Source organism: Mytilus edulis, chromosome 9, assembly GCF_963676685.1.
Source record: "Mytilus edulis chromosome 9, xbMytEdul2.2, whole genome shotgun sequence".
NCBI lineage: Eukaryota > Metazoa > Mollusca > Bivalvia > Mytilida > Mytilidae > Mytilus > Mytilus edulis.
Genome location: NC_092352.1, coordinates 64,575,255 through 64,594,585, shown reverse-complemented (window position 1 = coordinate 64,594,585; position 19,331 = coordinate 64,575,255). Strand labels below are relative to the sequence as shown.

Sequence of the window (19,331 nt, the reverse complement as noted above, 5' to 3'; positions counted from 1 at the left end):
CTCTATGGTCTGGTTGTTGTCTTTTTGACACCTTTCCCCATTTCCTTTTTGGAAAGTTTGCTATAGCTTGCTATAGCTACTTTCCATAGGCATCGGCCTCGACCTCTGGTGAGACAGACTATCGCAATGTTCTGCTCCAAGATAATGTAGTACTAGTGTTCGAATTCTGATTCTTGGATAATTTGAGTTACTACTCTTTTAAAAAGATTACAGCTTGAATAAAAAAGGAACGAATGTTCACCGACAATTCAGATGAATTTAACTTCATTTTGAAATAAGTATCACAAACACTACTTTGCGGATCGGCCATTGGCTGAAGAGAAAATAAAAAGAAATCTACGCGAGATAGCGTTTCATTCATGAATATTTTTAAAAAGGTAAATACCGGCTTTAATAGAAAAGTGCATTGTTTTTGTCAAACTGACATCGATCTGAAAGTTTTGATGCCTAAAATCATTTGAAAACTTTTAATTTCGTTCTTTAAATACAAGCTGTTTCACTTTCCAATGTGGATATAAGGACATTCAATTGTTCAGCATGCTCAAGTGGATCAAACTGACAACAGAAAAACATTGTCTTAATGACAATTAGTAGCATAGCATCGGTATAATTTAAAAACAACCGAGTCATCATCTTCTTCTTAGAATATTATAGGTCAGTGTATCAAGACCGAGATCAAGCTAAAGACAAGTGCTGTAGAAATTATTAAAATGTTTTAATAACATTTGTCCATGTACTATATATAGCTAGCAAAATTACTTTCTTAGTGCTTAACATTGCAGTGGCGGATCCAGAACTTTTTATCCTCACACTTTATTCCTGGGGCAGTATGATTCATTAAGATTGACCTATGATTAACAATATGTCGTCCTAACACAGAGGCAATGATTACTAGTATATCAAATAAATGGCTTAAAACAAAAATCTAAAATGTCATTGCCTCAATGGTAATTACACAGCAGCAACTAAAATGTGTTACAGGGTTATAAGCACCTCAGATCAACATTGTATGAATCTAGTGTATATAAACTGTTTATTCCTCATGTAATACTACTATTGTTATGCCCCCACTATATTGAGTTTTATCCTTGGTTTTTTTCTGTAAGTATGTACGTCCCTTACTTGTACGACTACGTCCATACATCCCAAAATTGATTTCTGTTCTCTTACTTTAGTTTGTTGAACCAAATTTTATGAAACTTATACACAATGCTTACAGCCACAAACACAAGTTAAGTTTGAATTTGGTTGGCGTCACTTTTACCATTCTAGATGTAAAGGGGTGAAATTTTAAGTATACCCTATCAAGTATATATACCTTTATATATAAGTTTGACTTGTAGCTTTCTTCGGTTATACATTTATCAGGTGAACATAAAAACGGTCTTTAGATTTAAAAGTATAGATATATAAAGCAAGAATGTGTCCATAGTACATGCATGCCCCATCTGCACTATCTATGTTCAGTAGACTGTGAAAATGGAGTAAAAACTCTAATTTGTCATTTAAATTAGAAAGATTTTATCATAGGGAACATCTATCTATGTAATACTAAAATAACGAGGTCCAATATGTCAGCCGTCATTGGGTAAAAATGAAAAATCAAAGAATTTAATTTTATATATATCCAATATAGGACAATGGTGTTGATTAAAAATTACACCGCTCCAGACCCTTTTGTTTTCCACATAATTAATATTGCCACTAATTAACAAGTTCAGGGTCGAATCCGATACCAATACCAATAGTATATTTACCTGTTACTTATTAGACCTTTTCAACATCTCTCGACACCTACAGTTGAGAACGACTACGACAGGTAAAATGTGAAGGGTCGTCTCAAAAGTCAAAAAAATTTAGATCATTATTGATTTTATTACTTTCAATCATTGACAAGGCCACACCAATTTAATTTCTTGTTCTACGGATTTCTGGACTCCAAAATTTGGGGCGAGCGAGCGATTTGAAAATTTTAATAAAAAAATATTTAATTTGCAAATTTTTGAGGCGAAGCTTGAAAAGTAAAGGCGAGCGATTATAATTCTTTTTTGTAAAGATAAAATAATAGGTTTTGACATATTAAAACTTGATTTATCACTTGTACTTACATTTCTTTAATTTCTGAAGTATTTTTTCCCTGTTCACCAAGAAATAATTAAATCTGGTCTATGTATGTGTGACTGACAATGAGACAATTCTCCATCCAAATCATTTGGGGGCAACCCCTTAATGTTATAAATATTCCTTTTACATGTTTTATGAGGGATCAATATAAGTTATAATATATTTGTTTGTACAAAAGGGCTCATATTTTCTCATAGAACATTATATCTATCTGGTATTAAATGGTCAAAACATGTCCAAGAATTTAGTATAATATTCCTGGACTTGAACCATGTTAACACATTTACTTTTAACAGTTTAATATTGTTCAAAATAAGTGGACCCCTCTTTAAGAAAAAAATGTTTAAAATATGATGCAACTCTCCTCTTTTTGAGTACAAAATTCTAAGTGTTCAAAGGTTTTGTATAGAAGAACTATACAAATCCTTGGTATTTCTATTTTCTTTTCTACATCAGTAAAATGACCCCTTGTCTGAGGGAGGGTTGTTCCCAACCTGATGATAACAAACACAGGTCGAGTACGGCCTTTTACACAGGGCTTTGATACAGACCAAACAGGAAGCTATAAAGGACCCCAAAATTATTAGCGTACACAATTCGAACAGGAAAACCAACGATCTAATTTATATATCCAAACGGGAAAATACCAATGAACAACATCAACAAACGATAACTGCTGAACGACATGCTCCTGAATCAATCAGGACAGGTGCATAAACATGCAGCAGCTATAGTTTTGTTTCGCCAGCATACAATATAATTGCAGTTGAAGGCAAATCCTTCAGAAGTTCTTTGTACTTTATTCTAACAACGATCTTTTCTGATAGGGAATATAAGTAAGGGGGAAAGAAACCAATTTTTTGTTCTTCACGGAAATACCCGCTGTTATAACTTTTTATCGGAGGACTCCCAGGTTTCATGCTGAAACAAATATTCTCACAGATATTTACACAGTGTGGTGGGGTGCTTTTATGTTTAAAATCGTTATATACAGGTTAGACTGTGATAAATTTAACAAATGTTGATATCTTTTTATAATATTTACACAAAAAAACGGTGCGGGAAATGGACATGATTACAATTCCGGATGCGGAAAGCGGGAATATAAAAAAAATAAAAAAATTCTGTTTTGAAAAAAATAGGTGCGGGCGGGTCCGTCGAACAAGGGATCAAATTGGTGTGGCCTAATGAGAAAACTTTCATACAGAGTCCAAATGACATGTTTTTTTTTTAATTTACTATAAAGAAAATGATAGACTTCAAGTCACATTTCATCTTTTAGACGTTTAGCTTCTAGCTGTCCTGGTTGAATTTGGAAAACGAAAAGAACAAATCATGTTTTATTGTAGTTGATATTTAATTAAACAATGGTTATGTCGGTTGACAAGGGCGGCACATGTCTGTTAGTTTTGGCCTTGGATGCCTCCATTATGTACTGGATACTTTGTATCATTTCAATTGCCCAATTTGGTGTTCCACTTGAATTCTGTATTCACCAATCACTGCTTAAATGTTGGAACATTGAAACAAGGGGTCAATTATATTTTTTTCAAAATTCATCAAGGAAAAACTTTGCCTTGAACAAGATATCTTGAAGCGAAGAAGACCGTTGTTGATAAAAAAAAAACAAAAAAAAAACGTGATATTTTTCTTCAACCTAAAAAATCAATATGTAATTATGTAAAAACTGAATATGTACATCAACTAAGGTGAAGATCGGTGGAAAAACACAAAGTTGGTCGTGTTCACAAGTGTGATACGGACGGACGGTCCAGTATTCTTTTTCATTTTTGAAAAAAAATTCATAAAAGCTTTTACACCAACAAATTCAATCATTATTGGCATGCAGCAAATATTTGGCGAAAGACTCGCATAATCACGAAAGTGAAGAGAAAATGGGTTAGAATTCTGAATGATTGGAATATTTGTTTAATCAAATGATCAATTCAACATGAAATGTCGTGCAAATACATACGAAATAAGAATATTATATGTATGGTGGACGGATGGGGACATTTTCCCTTTTCGTGTTTTCGTGGAAATCCAGAAATCGAAAAAAATTGAGAAATCGGGAAATCGAGAAAAATAAAAAAAGTAAAAATTTATGCAAAATCTAGAATTCTTTTTTGTGTTTTCGTGTTTTCTCTTCCGTGTTTTTGTGTTTTTGCTTTCTTGATTTCTCGATTTCTCGATTTCTCGATTTCCCGATCTTATCTATTTCCCAATTTCTCGATTTCCCTATTTCCCGATTTCCCGAAATCTCAATTTCACGATTTTGCTTTCTCAATTTCTCGAATTCCCAATTTCGCGTTTGCAAAATGAATGGAGAAGTCACAAAAACGCGAAAAGGCGAAATAAAGCGCCGCATCCGGCCACCATACATATATTTATCTATTTATTTGGTTGATATATATTCTTAAACTATATAGTCAAAACAGTATAAAACCGCCAATCCAATATGTTACGTAATGATAATTGTGATGGTTTTTTGTTTTGAGACGACCCATCTGTTTTACCTGTAAACTGTAGGTGTCATTAGTCAGTGTCGAGAGATGTTGAAAAGGTCAAGTACCTTATCTGTACGTTTCTCATCTGACAGGCGCACCATCAAACGGTGTATTTCGGAATTTGCTATATACACGGGTCAATTGATTGGACTTCAACATCATCTAAAACTACCTCAACCAAAAACTTTAACCTGAATGGGACAGACAGATAGACAGACGAATGGACGGAAGGACGGACGAACAGACACACAGACCAGAAAACATAATGTCCATAAATGGGGCATTAAAAGTGATTTTTATACGACCGCAAAAATTGGTATCACGTTGGCGTCGTCCAAATACATTTGGTTTAAGCACTTTAACTTTAGTAACATTAAATAGAAATCTATGAAATTTAAACACAAAGTTAATGACCATAAAAGGAAGGTTGGGATTGATTTTGGGTGTTTTGGTCCCAACAGTTTAGGAATTAGGGGCCAAAAAGGGCCCAAATAAGCATTTTTCTTGGTTTTCGCACAATAACTTTAAAATAAGTAAACAGAATCTATGAAATTTTAACATAAGGTCTATGACCACAAAAGGAAGGTTGGGATTGATTTTGGGAGTTAAAGTCCCAACAGTTTAGGAATTAGGGGCCAAAAACAGGTCCCAAAAGAAGCATTTTTCTTGGTTTTTGCACAATAACTTTAGTATAAGTTAATCATGTTAATAGAAATCTATGAATCTTTAACACAAGGTTTATGACCACAAAAGAAAGGTTTGGATTGATTTTGGGAGTTTTGGTCCCAATGAATTAGGGGCCAAAAGGGTCCAAAATAAAACTTTGTTTGATTTCATCAAAAATTGAACTATTGGTGTTCTTTGATATACCGAATCTAACCGTGTATTTAGATTCTTAATTTTTGGTCCTATTTTCAAATTGGTCTACATTAAGGTCCAAAGGGTCCAAAATTAAACTTAGTTTGATTTTAACAAAAATTGAATTCTTGGTGTTCTTTGATATGCTGAATCTAAACGTGTACTTAGTTTTTTTATTATGGGCCCAGTTTTCAAGTTGATCCAAATCGGGGTCCAAAATTAAACTTTGTTTGATTTCAACAAAAATTCAATATATGGGGTTCTTCAATATGCTGAATCTAACCATGTATTTAGATTTTTAATATTTAGGACTGGTTATCAAATTGGTCCACATTGAGGTCTAAAGGGTCCAAAATTGAACTTTATTTGATTTCATCAAAAATTTAATTCTTGGGGTTCTTTGATATGATGAATCTAACCATGTATTTAGATTTTGGATATTGGAATACCACAAAGGGATGGTAAGAATTGTCTTTGGGAGTTATGGCTCAAACCGTTAAGGAATAAGGTGCAAAAAAGATGGAAAAGGGTTTCCAGGTTAATGGACAATTACTTCAGTACAAAACATAATTTAAAAGCAGTGTAAGGTTGGTAATTGAAACTCATTTTAATAGCTCACCTAAACTACTCTTAAATTATGTATATTGGAAATTTGCCAAAAACTTTGTTATTAATAAATTGCATTGGAAATTTGCCAAAAACTTTAGTTTAATGAACTTCATTGGAAATTTGCCAATATAAAATGTTGCATTGGAGTTATCTTTCTTTGTCCAGAATAGTAGTTAAATCAACTTAAATCATGACTGTATGACATTTAACATTTTATGATGTATTTAAATGAGTAGTTATTGTTGAAAACTCCATTAGAAATTTGAATTGAGATCATTTTTGGAATAAGGGAAAGGGGGAGGTGAAAAAAAATTGGTGGGGTTCAATTTTTCTTATTTCAGATTTCAGAAATGAAAAAGAAAATTTCTTCAAATATCAAAGGATTAATATTCAACAGCATAGTGAATTGCTCAAAAGCAAAAAAAAACCATTTTAAGTTCATTAGACCACATTCATTCTGTGTCAGAAACCTATGCTGTGTCAACTATTTAATCACAATCCAAATTCAGAGCTGTATCCAGTTTGAATGTTGTGTCCATACTAGCCCCAACCGTTCAGGGTTCAACCTCTGCTTTCGTATAAAGCTGCGCCCTGTGGAGCATCTGGTCGAGACAATGGTTTAGTTTGAAAAATCCAAACTGTGATTAAATACATATTTGAAAATATACACGTCTATAACCTATTTGAAATAATACACATATACAGTTGCAAACTTTCCAGAGGTGCTATCCAGCACTTTGATTCAATATTATTACTATTACAGTATTAATTTTGTCAGAACAATTATTTTTGTTTCAGTACATTCAAATAAAGATAAAAGATATTCATACTTGCCAACTTACAGGCGTTGATGCAAGGTTAAATTACATGCATAGATGAACAATAAGTTTTCAGTTGAATGGTTGAATTTAAATTCATGTGTAAACAAAATCCCTGATAATAAGACAACTGTGCAATAAGTAAATATAAATGGATTGCAAAACAAAGTACTATAACAGTATTATTTTTGTCAGAACAACTATTTTTGTTTCTGTACATTCAAATAAAGATAAAAGATACTTTATGTACACTCCAGCATTTATTGTAGTATTCTCAACAAAATTTCTTTTTTGTTATGAATAACTGTAAGACCATGGGAATGAAAATATTTCAACATGGTTCAATTTCCACAAAATGATAAATAAATGGACTTACTTCTTACATTTCAGTGACTTCGAGTGGCAGTTTTCATGCCTCATTCCCGTCCCCTGGTAGTAATCCTAATAGTTATACAAGTTTGCATCGACGGTGGATGAGAAGTCAATCAATGTCACTTGAGGGATATACTATGAGAAAGAGAAATTCCCAAGACAATCTGGTAGCCCAAGATCGACAAGATGTGATCCTTCCGGCTAGGAGACGTAGAAGTAAAATTGCCATGGGGATACTGTTTGAACTGAATGACAATGACAAGAATACAGAACAGAATAAGTGAGTGAAAGTTTAGTGAATATTGTCAGTCTGTTGCTTTTTGTCCAGTCTTTGACATTTAATAATTGTCACGAAAGTATCCAGATCGACATTTTATGCCTCCACCATAGTGGAGGGGGCATTAAGTTTTATCCTTGTCTGTCTGTACGTCCAAAAGTTGGTTTCCAGGGCTTTCCATTGAAATGGAAGTAGAAGGCTGAATTAAATAAAATTATAGGCGGCTATAACATGCTTTGGGCAAAGCCGAATGCCCACCAAGCTGTAAGCTTGGTTACAGCTTGGTGGGCGCCTTACGGCAGGGGGTCTGGGTGCCGCTCAAGGCCCCCAGAAGCTCTGGCATAAATAGAGCAAAATCCTGCATTCTCGCAATCTCCTGGCACCTAATTTAATCTTTCAAATGACCATTTTTTTATGTATGAAATTAAAGAAAGAAAAAAGAACAAACTCAAAGAAATTTCATTTTTTTTTATGTCAGTTTTATATTTTAATTACCTTATGCTTAAAATTCATTTACTTTTAAAGGAGTTTCATTTAAATAATCATCCGGTTTGTTAGAAATCTTGATCGATTTATTTTGCATAACTACGTGCATTTGTAAACAAATGACCCCCCTTTTCTCTCTAAAGACTGTTGCGCGTATTTAAATCATACAATTATTTCTCAAGCATTGACAGAAAATTGACATATCCTCTGATTTTTTCTTTTTTTTTGTAAACTGTTCAATAAGTCGGATACATAAATCATTTGGAAATGTTATTTATTTGAGGTCGAGTCGACAATATTCTACTTTTGTTTTTGACCTTGATTCTCTGAACATCACGTGGGCTTTGAAAAATGAACTTCAAAAGATACTGTTTTCCAGATTCTGAACAATATTACCGGGTATCTACTACACTTTCTTTAATTTGACTAATATTATTCCATAACATAAGATTGTCATCCTATCTGATTGTCTTCTCTTTTTAAAAGCCAAAAAAAGCCAACGAGTTAATGACCATCGGAACGTCTCTATTGTTATCGTTCAATGACCACCGGAATGTCTCTCTTGTTATCTTTGAAAAGGAACGATGCATTCTGACCTTAAATAGACAACCAATTAGTGACCTGAATTCATGTGAACTATATTTAGCCCAAGGTAAACATTGACTTTTCATCTTTGCTTATCGTGACCGCGACTTTGCGACAATATACGTCTCTTGGCTGCCTGTAAACATTTGAAAAAGATATTTTTTTCTTTTTGAATTTATATTTCTGGCAGTGAAGTAGCCGGCACTTGAAGCCACCGTAAGCGGCGGATTTCCGCAGGCTACCAGCTTCAAAGGAAAGCCCTGGGTTTCCGTTCTCTAACTTTTGCCTCGACCAAATGTTATGAAACTTATACACAATGCTTATTACCACATTTTGTGGTGTCACTTTTACCATTCTAGAGTAATGCCCCTTTACAACATTTAGATTACGAAAAAGTGTTGAAAAGGGAACGAGATTCACAGGAAAATAAGATACTGTGACCTAAAGCATATCTTTACTATAAAACAAACGTAATTTAAACATTATAGTTTCCATTAAATATGTGTGAACATGGAAAATGTTTGCCTCTCCTTGTTCATGATGAACATTTTCCGTAAATTATGACTTGTAAAATATAAAGACTATACCTACAAAGCAAAAAGTAAATTATTGGCTAGTTATCAAACATTCAAACACGGTTTATAAATTATATATAGTCGCCCATCAGCATATAGAGAAAGTAACGATCATCATGTACAAGTTACAACTACCTAATAATCAAGTTACCACTATCATAACAAACAACCTTTTTGGTCTTACAATGATCTCCCGTAAATTTTCAATGGCTATTATTTTGGTAACAAGGTCACATATGATATTAAGAAATCACACATACAACAATACCATACATATCAACCTAGCGGCTGTGTAATTCTTTAAAACAATGCTTGTACACAGAGAAATTACAAAAAGACGATTTCACCTGTTTTTGGCTCCGCCATGTTGAGATCACCATAACTGCAGTTACGGTGATAAGTTTAACACCACTGACAATGCAAAGTTCACTGAAAAAATTAAAACAATCTTTACCCTTCAGTGCTTACAAGCACTCCCATGGACAGATTTCCCATTTTTTTGTTATAAAGTGAAACCTGTCCAAACCGAACACCCACAGGACTTTACGTTTTGTTCAGTTTTCACAGGTGTTCGGATTGTAGAGGTAAACGGAAGTCGAAACCAAAATCATTTTGACATTTACTGGCAAGGATAATAGGTAACACAACAGACGACAGTTTATTTTTGTGTTGATTTAGATGTAAATGTAAAAATAAAAGAAGATGAAGATAGACGTTTTGCTACATTTTTGTTTATAAATCAAACGCCACTCCGTCAATCACGCTCGTCGTTGGGAAATGTCTGACGTGGAGCGATTTTGCTCTTTATAATTATTTTCTCATCTGTTAATTCACTGACCAATTCAGATTCACAGTCACTGTCAAATGACGATTCCGTAGTTGAATCGGGAACGTCATTGTACACACCAGTTCTCGGACTAAACTGGTCACCCGCTGATTGATACTTCGGCACACGATAACAGTGAAACAACAGCAGGGGTCCAGTTTATTCTCGGACTTTATCGTTGCTAAATAGCTGAAGGAAGTCTTCGGGAGCATTCAAATCAAATATTAAGGGCCCCTAAAGGGAATCCAGCAATCGAAATCCATTGACCTTGTTGTGTTTCACGACTTCTTAATCCAGTGAAAGGCTTTTTAACTATTATTTAATTAAACAGTTTAGCTACAGAATGGCAGATTTGATTTTGTGGCCGTAATAATTTTGAGTAAGGTGCATTAAATTGATCTTTCTTGTCATTATCGGTGATGGGGGTAGCTGACCAGTTTAACGTTTCTTTACAAAAAAATCACTTTATACATGGACACAGACAAGCTAATTAGTTTGTAATAACAACTCACAAGTTCATTAAACCTCAAATACCTTCGGGGATACTCTGCCATCCTGTGTTTGTTTAATTAAATCATGCAAATAATTCATAATTTATTATTGTTTTTATTGGTATTGATCGATTTTGACAGGTAATTTTTAGATACAAATTTACTAATGAGCCTTCAAAAAGCGTTCGGAATTTGGTGTAGACAGGGTTTGTTTTTTTCAGGTTAGATTAACGTTAATTGATAGGGAAATTTTGTGGGACTTTGAAAATTGTTCGGTTTAAACTGAAATTCGGTTTTATCAGGGTTCGGTTTACCCAGGTTTCACTGTATTTCACATGTTCAGTTGAATAGCATGAAATTTTAACAAATGAGAGTACTCACAAGGCCAAAGGTGCTTGTGCAGCTTCCCATTTTAGGTGTTATACCACCATTGATTTTCCCCTATTTGTCTTTCTTAAATTTTCTGGTTAAAGGACAATTTAGACAATCTAAAAGCAGTGTAAGAGAGGTAATCCAAAAAAGTAAGAAAATGTTTTCAAATATTTTTGTTAGGGGATTAATATTCAACAGAATAGTGAATTGCTCAAAAGCTAAGTTCATTAGACCACATTCATTCTGTGTCAGAAACCTATGCTGTGTCAACTAACACAATGTTGTATCCATACTTGCCCCAACTGTTCAGGATTCGACATCTGCGGTGGTATAAAGCTGTGCCTTGCCGAGCATCTGGTTTATCCTGATTTCAGAGTTCAATGACCATGGAACATTGATATTGTGATTCCAGTTCATTCCAAGGTTAATGATTTTGATCAATGCAGTAAACCATAAAGTTGTAGTCACATAAGCTTGAAACACAGTTAGAATTTATCTTCATGTATATAAATTAATAAGATTTCTTTTTTTTTCTTCTTTTTACAGAATGTTTGAGAACTTTTTCTTTTCCCACATTACCCTGTTGGAATCACATTTAGAAAAGTTAAAGTTAGCCATTGAAAAGGCTCATTATAACAGAGGAAAATTTGTTGACATAGTAACTGAGGTAAGTTTGATGACATAGTAACTGAGATAAGTTTGATGACATAGTAACTGAGGTAAGTTTGATGACATAGTAACTGAAATAAGTTTGTTGACATAGTAACTGAGATAAGTTTGTTGACATAGTAACTGAGATAAGTTTGATGACATAGTAACTGAAATAATTTGTTGACATAGAAACTGAGATAAGTTTGATGACATAGTAACTGAGATAAGTTTGATAACATAGTAACTGAGATAAGTTTGATGACATAGTAACTGAAATAATTTGTTGACATAGAAACTGAGATAAGTTTGATGACATAGTAACTGAAATAAGTTTGTTGACATAGTAACTGAGGTAAGTTTGATGACATAGTAACTGAAATAAGTTTGTTGACATAGTAACTGGGATAAGTTTGTTGACATAGTAACTGAGATAAGTTTGTTGACATAGAAACTGAGATAAGTTTGATGACATAGTAACTGAAATAATTTGTTGACATAGAAACAGAGATAAGTTTGATGACATAATAACTGAGATAAGTTTGTTGACATAGTAACTGAACTGAAGTTAGATTGTTGACAGTAGCTGAGATAAGTATGTTGACATAGTAACTGAGCTAAGTATGTTGACATAGTAACTGAGATAAGTTTGATGACATAGTAACTGAAATAATTTGTTGACATAGTAACTGAGATAAGTTTGTTGACAAAATAACTGAGATAAGTTTGTTGACAAAGTAACCGAGGTAAGTTTTAATGACATAATAAATTAGGTTAGTGAATTGACATAAGAAGAGGTTGATCATTTTAAAATGTATCAAAAATGTATCAGAAACATTGACAATTGACATATCTAGGGATATACTATTTATAATAAATTTCAGATATCAAACTTCATACTTGGAAACTTTACAACTGATTTATTTGTAGTTGGTTTATTTAAAATGCCCCACTTTGATTTCGTACCATAGTTTTAAAATGTTTTGCATCAATTATATATGTCGTACTCTCCTTTAGAGAAATATCTTTGAAGATGCATATATATATATGTTGCACTTACGACATATATAGGAGCTGGCTTTGTGAAGTATATGGAACTGAGTATTTGTAGAACTTTGCCAATGAAACTCATGTGTTGTTTTTAAAGGACCTTACCCAAATAGTACATTTGATATTTTTTTATTATTGTACACCCATGACCAGTCATGCTTTAAATGTCTTTATTTGGCCTGTTAGCTATTTTTGTCATTGATAAGTCTTTGTAAGCAACAAACATCTAACAGATTTAGATTTTATTTTGTCTTCAAGCCTTGTTCCACTAGTAGTAGTAGTAGACCACTACTAAACTGTCTTTACTACTTATTAGTACACTTGAAACAATCGAAAACCAGGTCATGAATTGTTATAAAATAAGGCCTTTTTGTAAATAGTGGAATTCATTTACTTTTGGAGTGTCAATGGTACTTGATAAATTGCATGCTTATATTATGGGTTATTAAATCTATTCAAAGTTTTGATTTTTCTACCCTATATACCACATTGCCTCATAATCCTATTAAGATAAAAATCACACACCTAATTGAATTTTAAAAGTCAAAATGCGAATATATATATATGTTCAAAAGAGAGGCAAAAGATACCAAATGGACATTCAGACTCGTAGATTGGAAATAAGCTTATAATGCCATGGCTAAAAAAGACAAACAGACAAACAAATAGTACACAAGACACAACATAGAAAACTAAAGTATAAGCAACAGGAGCCCTACCAAAAACTGGGGGTGATCTCAGATTCTACGAAAGGGGAAGCAGATCCTGCTTTTTTAGGTCATTTTTGTCGAGCCTTCGACTTTAGTCGAAAAAGCGAGACTAAGCGGTCCTACATTCCGTCAGCGGCGGTGGCGGCGTCCACAAATATTCACTCTGTGGTTAAAGTTTTTGAAATTTTAATAACTTTCTTAAACTATACTGGATTTCTACCAAACTTGGACAGAAGCTTGTTTATGATCATACCTCTGTCAGTCCGTCAGTCGTCAACATTTTGGTCATTAACTCAATAATGCTGCAACCAATTTGCATAAAACTTGAATATCTATTGATGTGAGCTCCCTTTTTTTATTTAAATTTAAATTTTACATTTACGAGTTGTGGTGTTTTATTTTTTTTTAAAAGGGGGATTTTCCAGATTTCGGACAATTACTCAAAAATGCTTTCAGCAGTTCTCATGAAACTTAAATGAATTGTTTATATTTATTGTTGTGAGCACCCGTTTGATTTTAAGAAATTTTCGATTTTACGTTTCCGAGTTGTGGGGTTTTTTCATTAAGAAAAGAGGATTTTTCAGTTTTTCGGACAATACCTTTAAAGTGCTTTGAGTAGTTTTCATTAAACTTTGGTGCCAGGTTTGTGTCTATAAAGATAACCTCCTTTTAGTTCATGTCAAAATTTGATCTCATCAAAATTCATACAGTATCAAGCTTGAATATTGTGTCCAAACTTGCCTCAACTGTTCCGGGTTTGACCTCTGTGGTTGTATCAGGCTTGGCTCAGCAAAGCTTTTTATAACCATTTTTTTTTTGCATTTTGCCTTATATGAGAAAAGTTATAAAGGATATTAATCTCAAAAATTATAAAGCAAGGCATGATCTACTAACAAGTCAAATTTTGTCAATATTGTTAGTAGATTGTCATTAGATATAAGAAGATGTGGTATGAGTGCCAATGAGACAACTCTCCATCCAAGTGACTCTTTATAGGAATGATTGTCTTTAAATGAGGATATTTTTGTTTACCCTTTTTTGTGTTCTGAGCAAAAACTAACAGAAGATAGAGACTAATCAGAATGAATGATCAGCAATACAAGATCAACACTACATATTTTTGTCATGAATTCTATTCTCGTCTACAATGTTGGAGTGTCCTATGTTGAATATGCAAATTGACCAAGGTGAGCAACACAGGCTCTGTAGACCCTCTAGTGTCTTTAGTTTGTAGCTGTGTTGAAGACCCTTTGATGGCTTTCAGCTGTTTTCTGCTCTTTTCCGGGTTGTGTCTTTTACAAATTGCCCATTTTCATTCTCAATTTTATACAATATGGTCTAAATACTCATATGGTCTGAACAGTTAATAACCGATGAGTATTCTTATATGGTCATGATCATATTGTCGGGTAAATATATATGTAAACAAAAGCAAAATACCTTTTTTAGAGTTCTTTATTATATATATATATATTATATATGCATACATTGATTAAATAATTTCCATATATGCATGCATTGATTAAATCATTTCCATATATGCATGCATTGATTAAATAGTTTCCTTAACATTAAAATTAAATTGAATTAGTCTTTCGTTTCATGTTACTTAAAAGATCTACAGAAAAATTGTTTATACCTTGTAAATTTAACTTTTTTGTTTCCATGGTTACCGCTCTTGGAAACAAGATCCCCAAGAATTTTATTCCATATATAGAAACTATAATATGTTGCCTCAAAGGAAAGTATAATGCCATATTCCAACAAAGGATGCGTAAATTTGCTACACATCCTCAAAAACTGTCTAAATTGGGTATTTTATATACCTGTTGAAGTTTTCCATGTATCCAAGGATCAAATCAGGGTAACATAAAATATTTTATATTTTTAAATTCAATCATTATATCAATTTGTAATGATATTCATATAAATTATAGATATATTTTTACCAATATATTGTTATTTAAGTGGATATTAATGCTCAAAGTAGACCTATTTCATAGTTGAAAAAGAGCAATTTTGAAGGTAAAATTAGAATATCCTGTTACCATGGCAACCATGGTCCATATCAACAATATCAATATATTTTTTTCATTTATCCATAAAAGTGTATTAACTGACAAAGTTTGAAGCTTTTCTGAGACTATGCGTACCTATATGTGGCATGGTTGATATTTACAGAGAATCCATGTTAATATGTATAGTGGCAATGGTTTAATAATTAAAGAAAATAATTCAAATGTCTTTCAAATATTTTAGGCATTAGAAATATTCAGAGATGATGTCATAGATCTCTATACTACACCAAGATTATCTGAACCAGTATGGTTAAATATGATGTCACATGCAAGTTATCGTTATCCCTTGTGTGAAAGTTTTATGAAGGATTTCATGTCATTAGTTACAAAGCATGAAAATAAAAATAACAATTTGTAAGTATTATTTTCTTATAACAGTAAATGTATTGTTATATAGTTATGTCATTTACCAGATTTTGAAAGGAAAAATCTGTATTTAATTTTGGGATGTACAGCGGGGATTTTTATACGACTACAAACAAGAAGAAGGTTGAGAATCATTTTGGGGGGTAATTGCCCAATCACTCAGGAATAAGGTGCCAAAAAGGGTCCTAAACAAGCTATATTTCCAGTTTCAGACAATAACTTGTGTAATGATTTCTTTTAAATTGTATCATGTTTTACAAGAAGAACATGTTCTTCAAAATCATTTTTTTTTTGGAAAAAAAGGGGTATGAAATGATTAAAATTACTTTTTTTAAAAGAGTGGGGGTGGGGTTAAAGTAAGAAGAGAGATGGTTTCCGGATAATAACTTAAAAATAAGTGAATAGAAATCAATAAAATGTTGACACAAGGTTTATAACCACTAATGGAAGGTTGGGATTTATTTTGGGGGTTATGGTCCTAACTGTTTAGGAATTAGGGGCCCAAATAAGCATTTTTCTAGTTTCAAGATGATAACTTCTGTGTAATAGTATGAATCTCTCTGAAATTGTACCATAATGTTCCATGCAAAAAAAGGAAGGTTGGGATAGATTTTGGTGGTAATGACCCTCACTGTTAAGGAATTAGGGGCCAAAAGGGGTCAAAAAAACAATACTTTTCTCTATTGATTATTTCTTGACTAATTTCAATCGGGTTTTATTCTTGAATTCCTCAGATTCTTTAACATGCTGAATCTAACAGTGTAATAAGTTTTTATACGACCGCAAAATTTGAAAAAATTTTCGTCGTATATTGCTATCACGTTGGCGTCGTCGTTGGCGTCGTCGTCTGCGTCGTCGTCCGAATACTTTTAGTTTTCGCACTCTAACTTTAGTAAAAGTGAATGGAAATCTATGAAATTTTAACACAAGGTTTATGACCACAAAAGGAAGGTTGGAATTGATTTTGGGAGTTTAGGTCCCAACAGTTTAGGAATTAGGGGCCAAAAAGGGACCCAAATAAGCATTTTTCTTGGTTTTCGCACCATAACATTAGTATAAGTAAATAGAAATCTATGAAATTTAAACACAAGGTTTATGACCATAAAAGGAAGGTTGGAATTGATTTTGGGAGTTTAGGTCCCAACAGTTTAGGAATTAGGGGCCAAAAAGGGACCCAAATAAGCATTTTTCTTGGTTTTCGCACCATAACATTAGTATAAGTAAATAGAAATCAATGAAATTTTAACACAAGGTTTATGACCACAAAAGGAAGGTTGGGATTGATTTTGGGAGTTTTGGTCCCAACATTTTAGAAATTAGGGGCCAAAAAGGGCCCAAATTAGCATTTTCTTGGTGTTCGCACTATAACTTTAGTTAAAGTGAATAGAAATCTATGAAATTTTGACACAAGGTTTATGACCACAACAGGATTAGCATTTCTTGGTTTTCGCACTATAACTTTAGTTAAAGTGAATAGAAATCTATGAAATTTTGACACAAGGTTTATGACCACAACAGGAAGGTTGGGATTAATTTTGGGAGGTTTGGTTCCAACAGTTTAGGAATTAAGGGCCAAAAAAGGGCCCAAATAAGCATTATTCTTGGTTTTCGCACAATAACTTTAGTATAAGTAAATAGAAATCAATGAAATTTAAACCCAAGGTTTATGACCACAAAAGGAAGGTTGGGATTGATTTTTGGAGTTGAGGTCACAACAGTTTATGAATTAGGGGCCAAAAAGGGGCCCAAATAAGCATTATTTTTGGTTTTTGCACCATAACTTAAGTATTAGTAAATAGAAATCTATGAAATTTAAACACAAGGTTTATGACCATAAAAGGAAGGTTGGGTTTGATTTTGGGAGTTTTGGTCCCAACAGTTTAGGAATAAGGGGCCCAAAGGGTCCAAAATTGAACTTTGTGTGATTTCATCAAAAATTGAATAATTGGGGTTCTTTGATATGCTGAATCTAACTATGTATGTAGATTCTTAATTTTTGGTCCCGTTTTCAAATTGGTCTACATTAAGGTCCAAAGGGTCCAAAATTAAACTTAGTTTGATTTTAACAAAAATTGAATCCTTGGGGTTCTTTGATATGCTGAATTTTAAAATGTACTTAGATTTTTGATTATGGGCCCAGTTTTCAAGTTGGTCCAAATCATGGTCCAAAATTAAACTTTGTTTGATTTCATCAAAAATTGAATAATTGGGGTTCTTTGATATACCAAATCTAACTGTGTATGTAGATTCTTAATTTTTGGTCCCGTTTTCAAATTGGTCTACATTAAGGTCCAAAGGGTCCAAAATTAAACTTAGTTTGATTTTAACAAAAATTGAATCCTTGGGGTTCTTTGATATGCTGAATTTAAAAATGTACTTAGATGTTTTATACAATAAACAATGTATATTCACTTTTACTACCAACCAATCTTTACCATTCAGTGATAACAAGCACTCTATTTTACATTTTAATATTTTATGATGTATTTAAAAGAGTAGTTATTGTTGCAAATGCCATTAGAAATTTGAATTAATATCAGTTTTGGAAAAAGGGAAACGGGGATGTGAAAAAAAAGGGGGGGGGGTTTAATTTTTCTCATTTCAGATTTCATAAATAAAAAGAAAATTTCTTCAAACATTTTTTTGAGAGGATTAATATTCAACAGCATAGTGAATTGCTCAAAGGCAAAAAAAAACTTTTAAGTTCATTAGACCACATTCATTCTGTGTCAGAAACCTATGCTGTGTCAACTATTTAATTTTAGATTTAAAAAGTTTGAAGAAGAAATCTTTAATTGATTTGTAAAATCTTGACATTTGTTTTGTGTAAAAAAAAAACCCATGTAATGTCAAAAATTTGATCACAATCCAAATTCAGAGCTGTATCACGCTTGAATGTTTTGTCCATACTTGCCCCAACTGTTCAGGGTTCGACCTCTGCGGTCGTATAAAGCTGCGCCCTGCGGAGCACCTGGTTGTTTTATACAATAAACAATGTATATTCACTTTTACTACCAACCAATCTTTACCATTCAGTGATAACAAGCACTTTATTTTACATTTTAATATTTTATGATGTATTTAAAAGAGTAGTTATTGTTGCAAACTCCATTAGAAATTTGAATTGATATCAGTTTTGGAAAAAGGGAAACAGGGATGTGAAGAAAAAAAATGGGTGGGGGGGGGGGGGTTAAATTTTTCTCATTTCAGATTTCATAAATAAAAAGAAAATTTCTTCAAACATTTTTTTGAGAGGATTAATATTCAACAGCATAGTGAATTGCTCAAAGGCAAAAAAAAACTTAAGTTCATTAGACCACATTCATTCTGTGTCAGAAACCTATGCTGTGTCAACTATTTAATTTTAGATTTAAATAAGTTTGAAGAAGAAATCTTTAATTGATTTGTAAAATCTTGACATTTGTTTTGTGTAAAAAAAAACATGTAATGTCAAAAATTTGATCACAATCCAAATTCAGAGCTGTATCACGCTTGAATGTTTTGTCCATACTTGCCCCAACTGTTCAGGGTTCGACCTCTGCGGTCGTATAAAGCTGCGCCCTGCGGAGCACCTGGTTC

At 32.8% G+C, this 19,331-nt stretch overlaps 1 protein-coding gene across 4 annotated transcripts in view; it reads left to right on the top strand.

The window, feature by feature from the left end:
* LOC139488812 (folliculin-interacting protein 1-like) overlaps positions 1 to 19,331 on the top strand; it is a 62,209-nt gene that overhangs the window by 22,658 nt on the left and 20,220 nt on the right. For all 4 annotated transcript variants that reach the window (XM_071274742.1, XM_071274740.1, XM_071274743.1 and 1 more), the window contains 3 exons: positions 7,307 to 7,568; positions 11,447 to 11,567; positions 15,568 to 15,740. In XM_071274742.1, the coding sequence (XP_071130843.1) occupies positions 7,307 to 7,568; positions 11,447 to 11,567; positions 15,568 to 15,740 (556 nt within the window). The remainder of the gene's footprint in view (positions 1 to 7,306; positions 7,569 to 11,446; positions 11,568 to 15,567; positions 15,741 to 19,331) is intronic.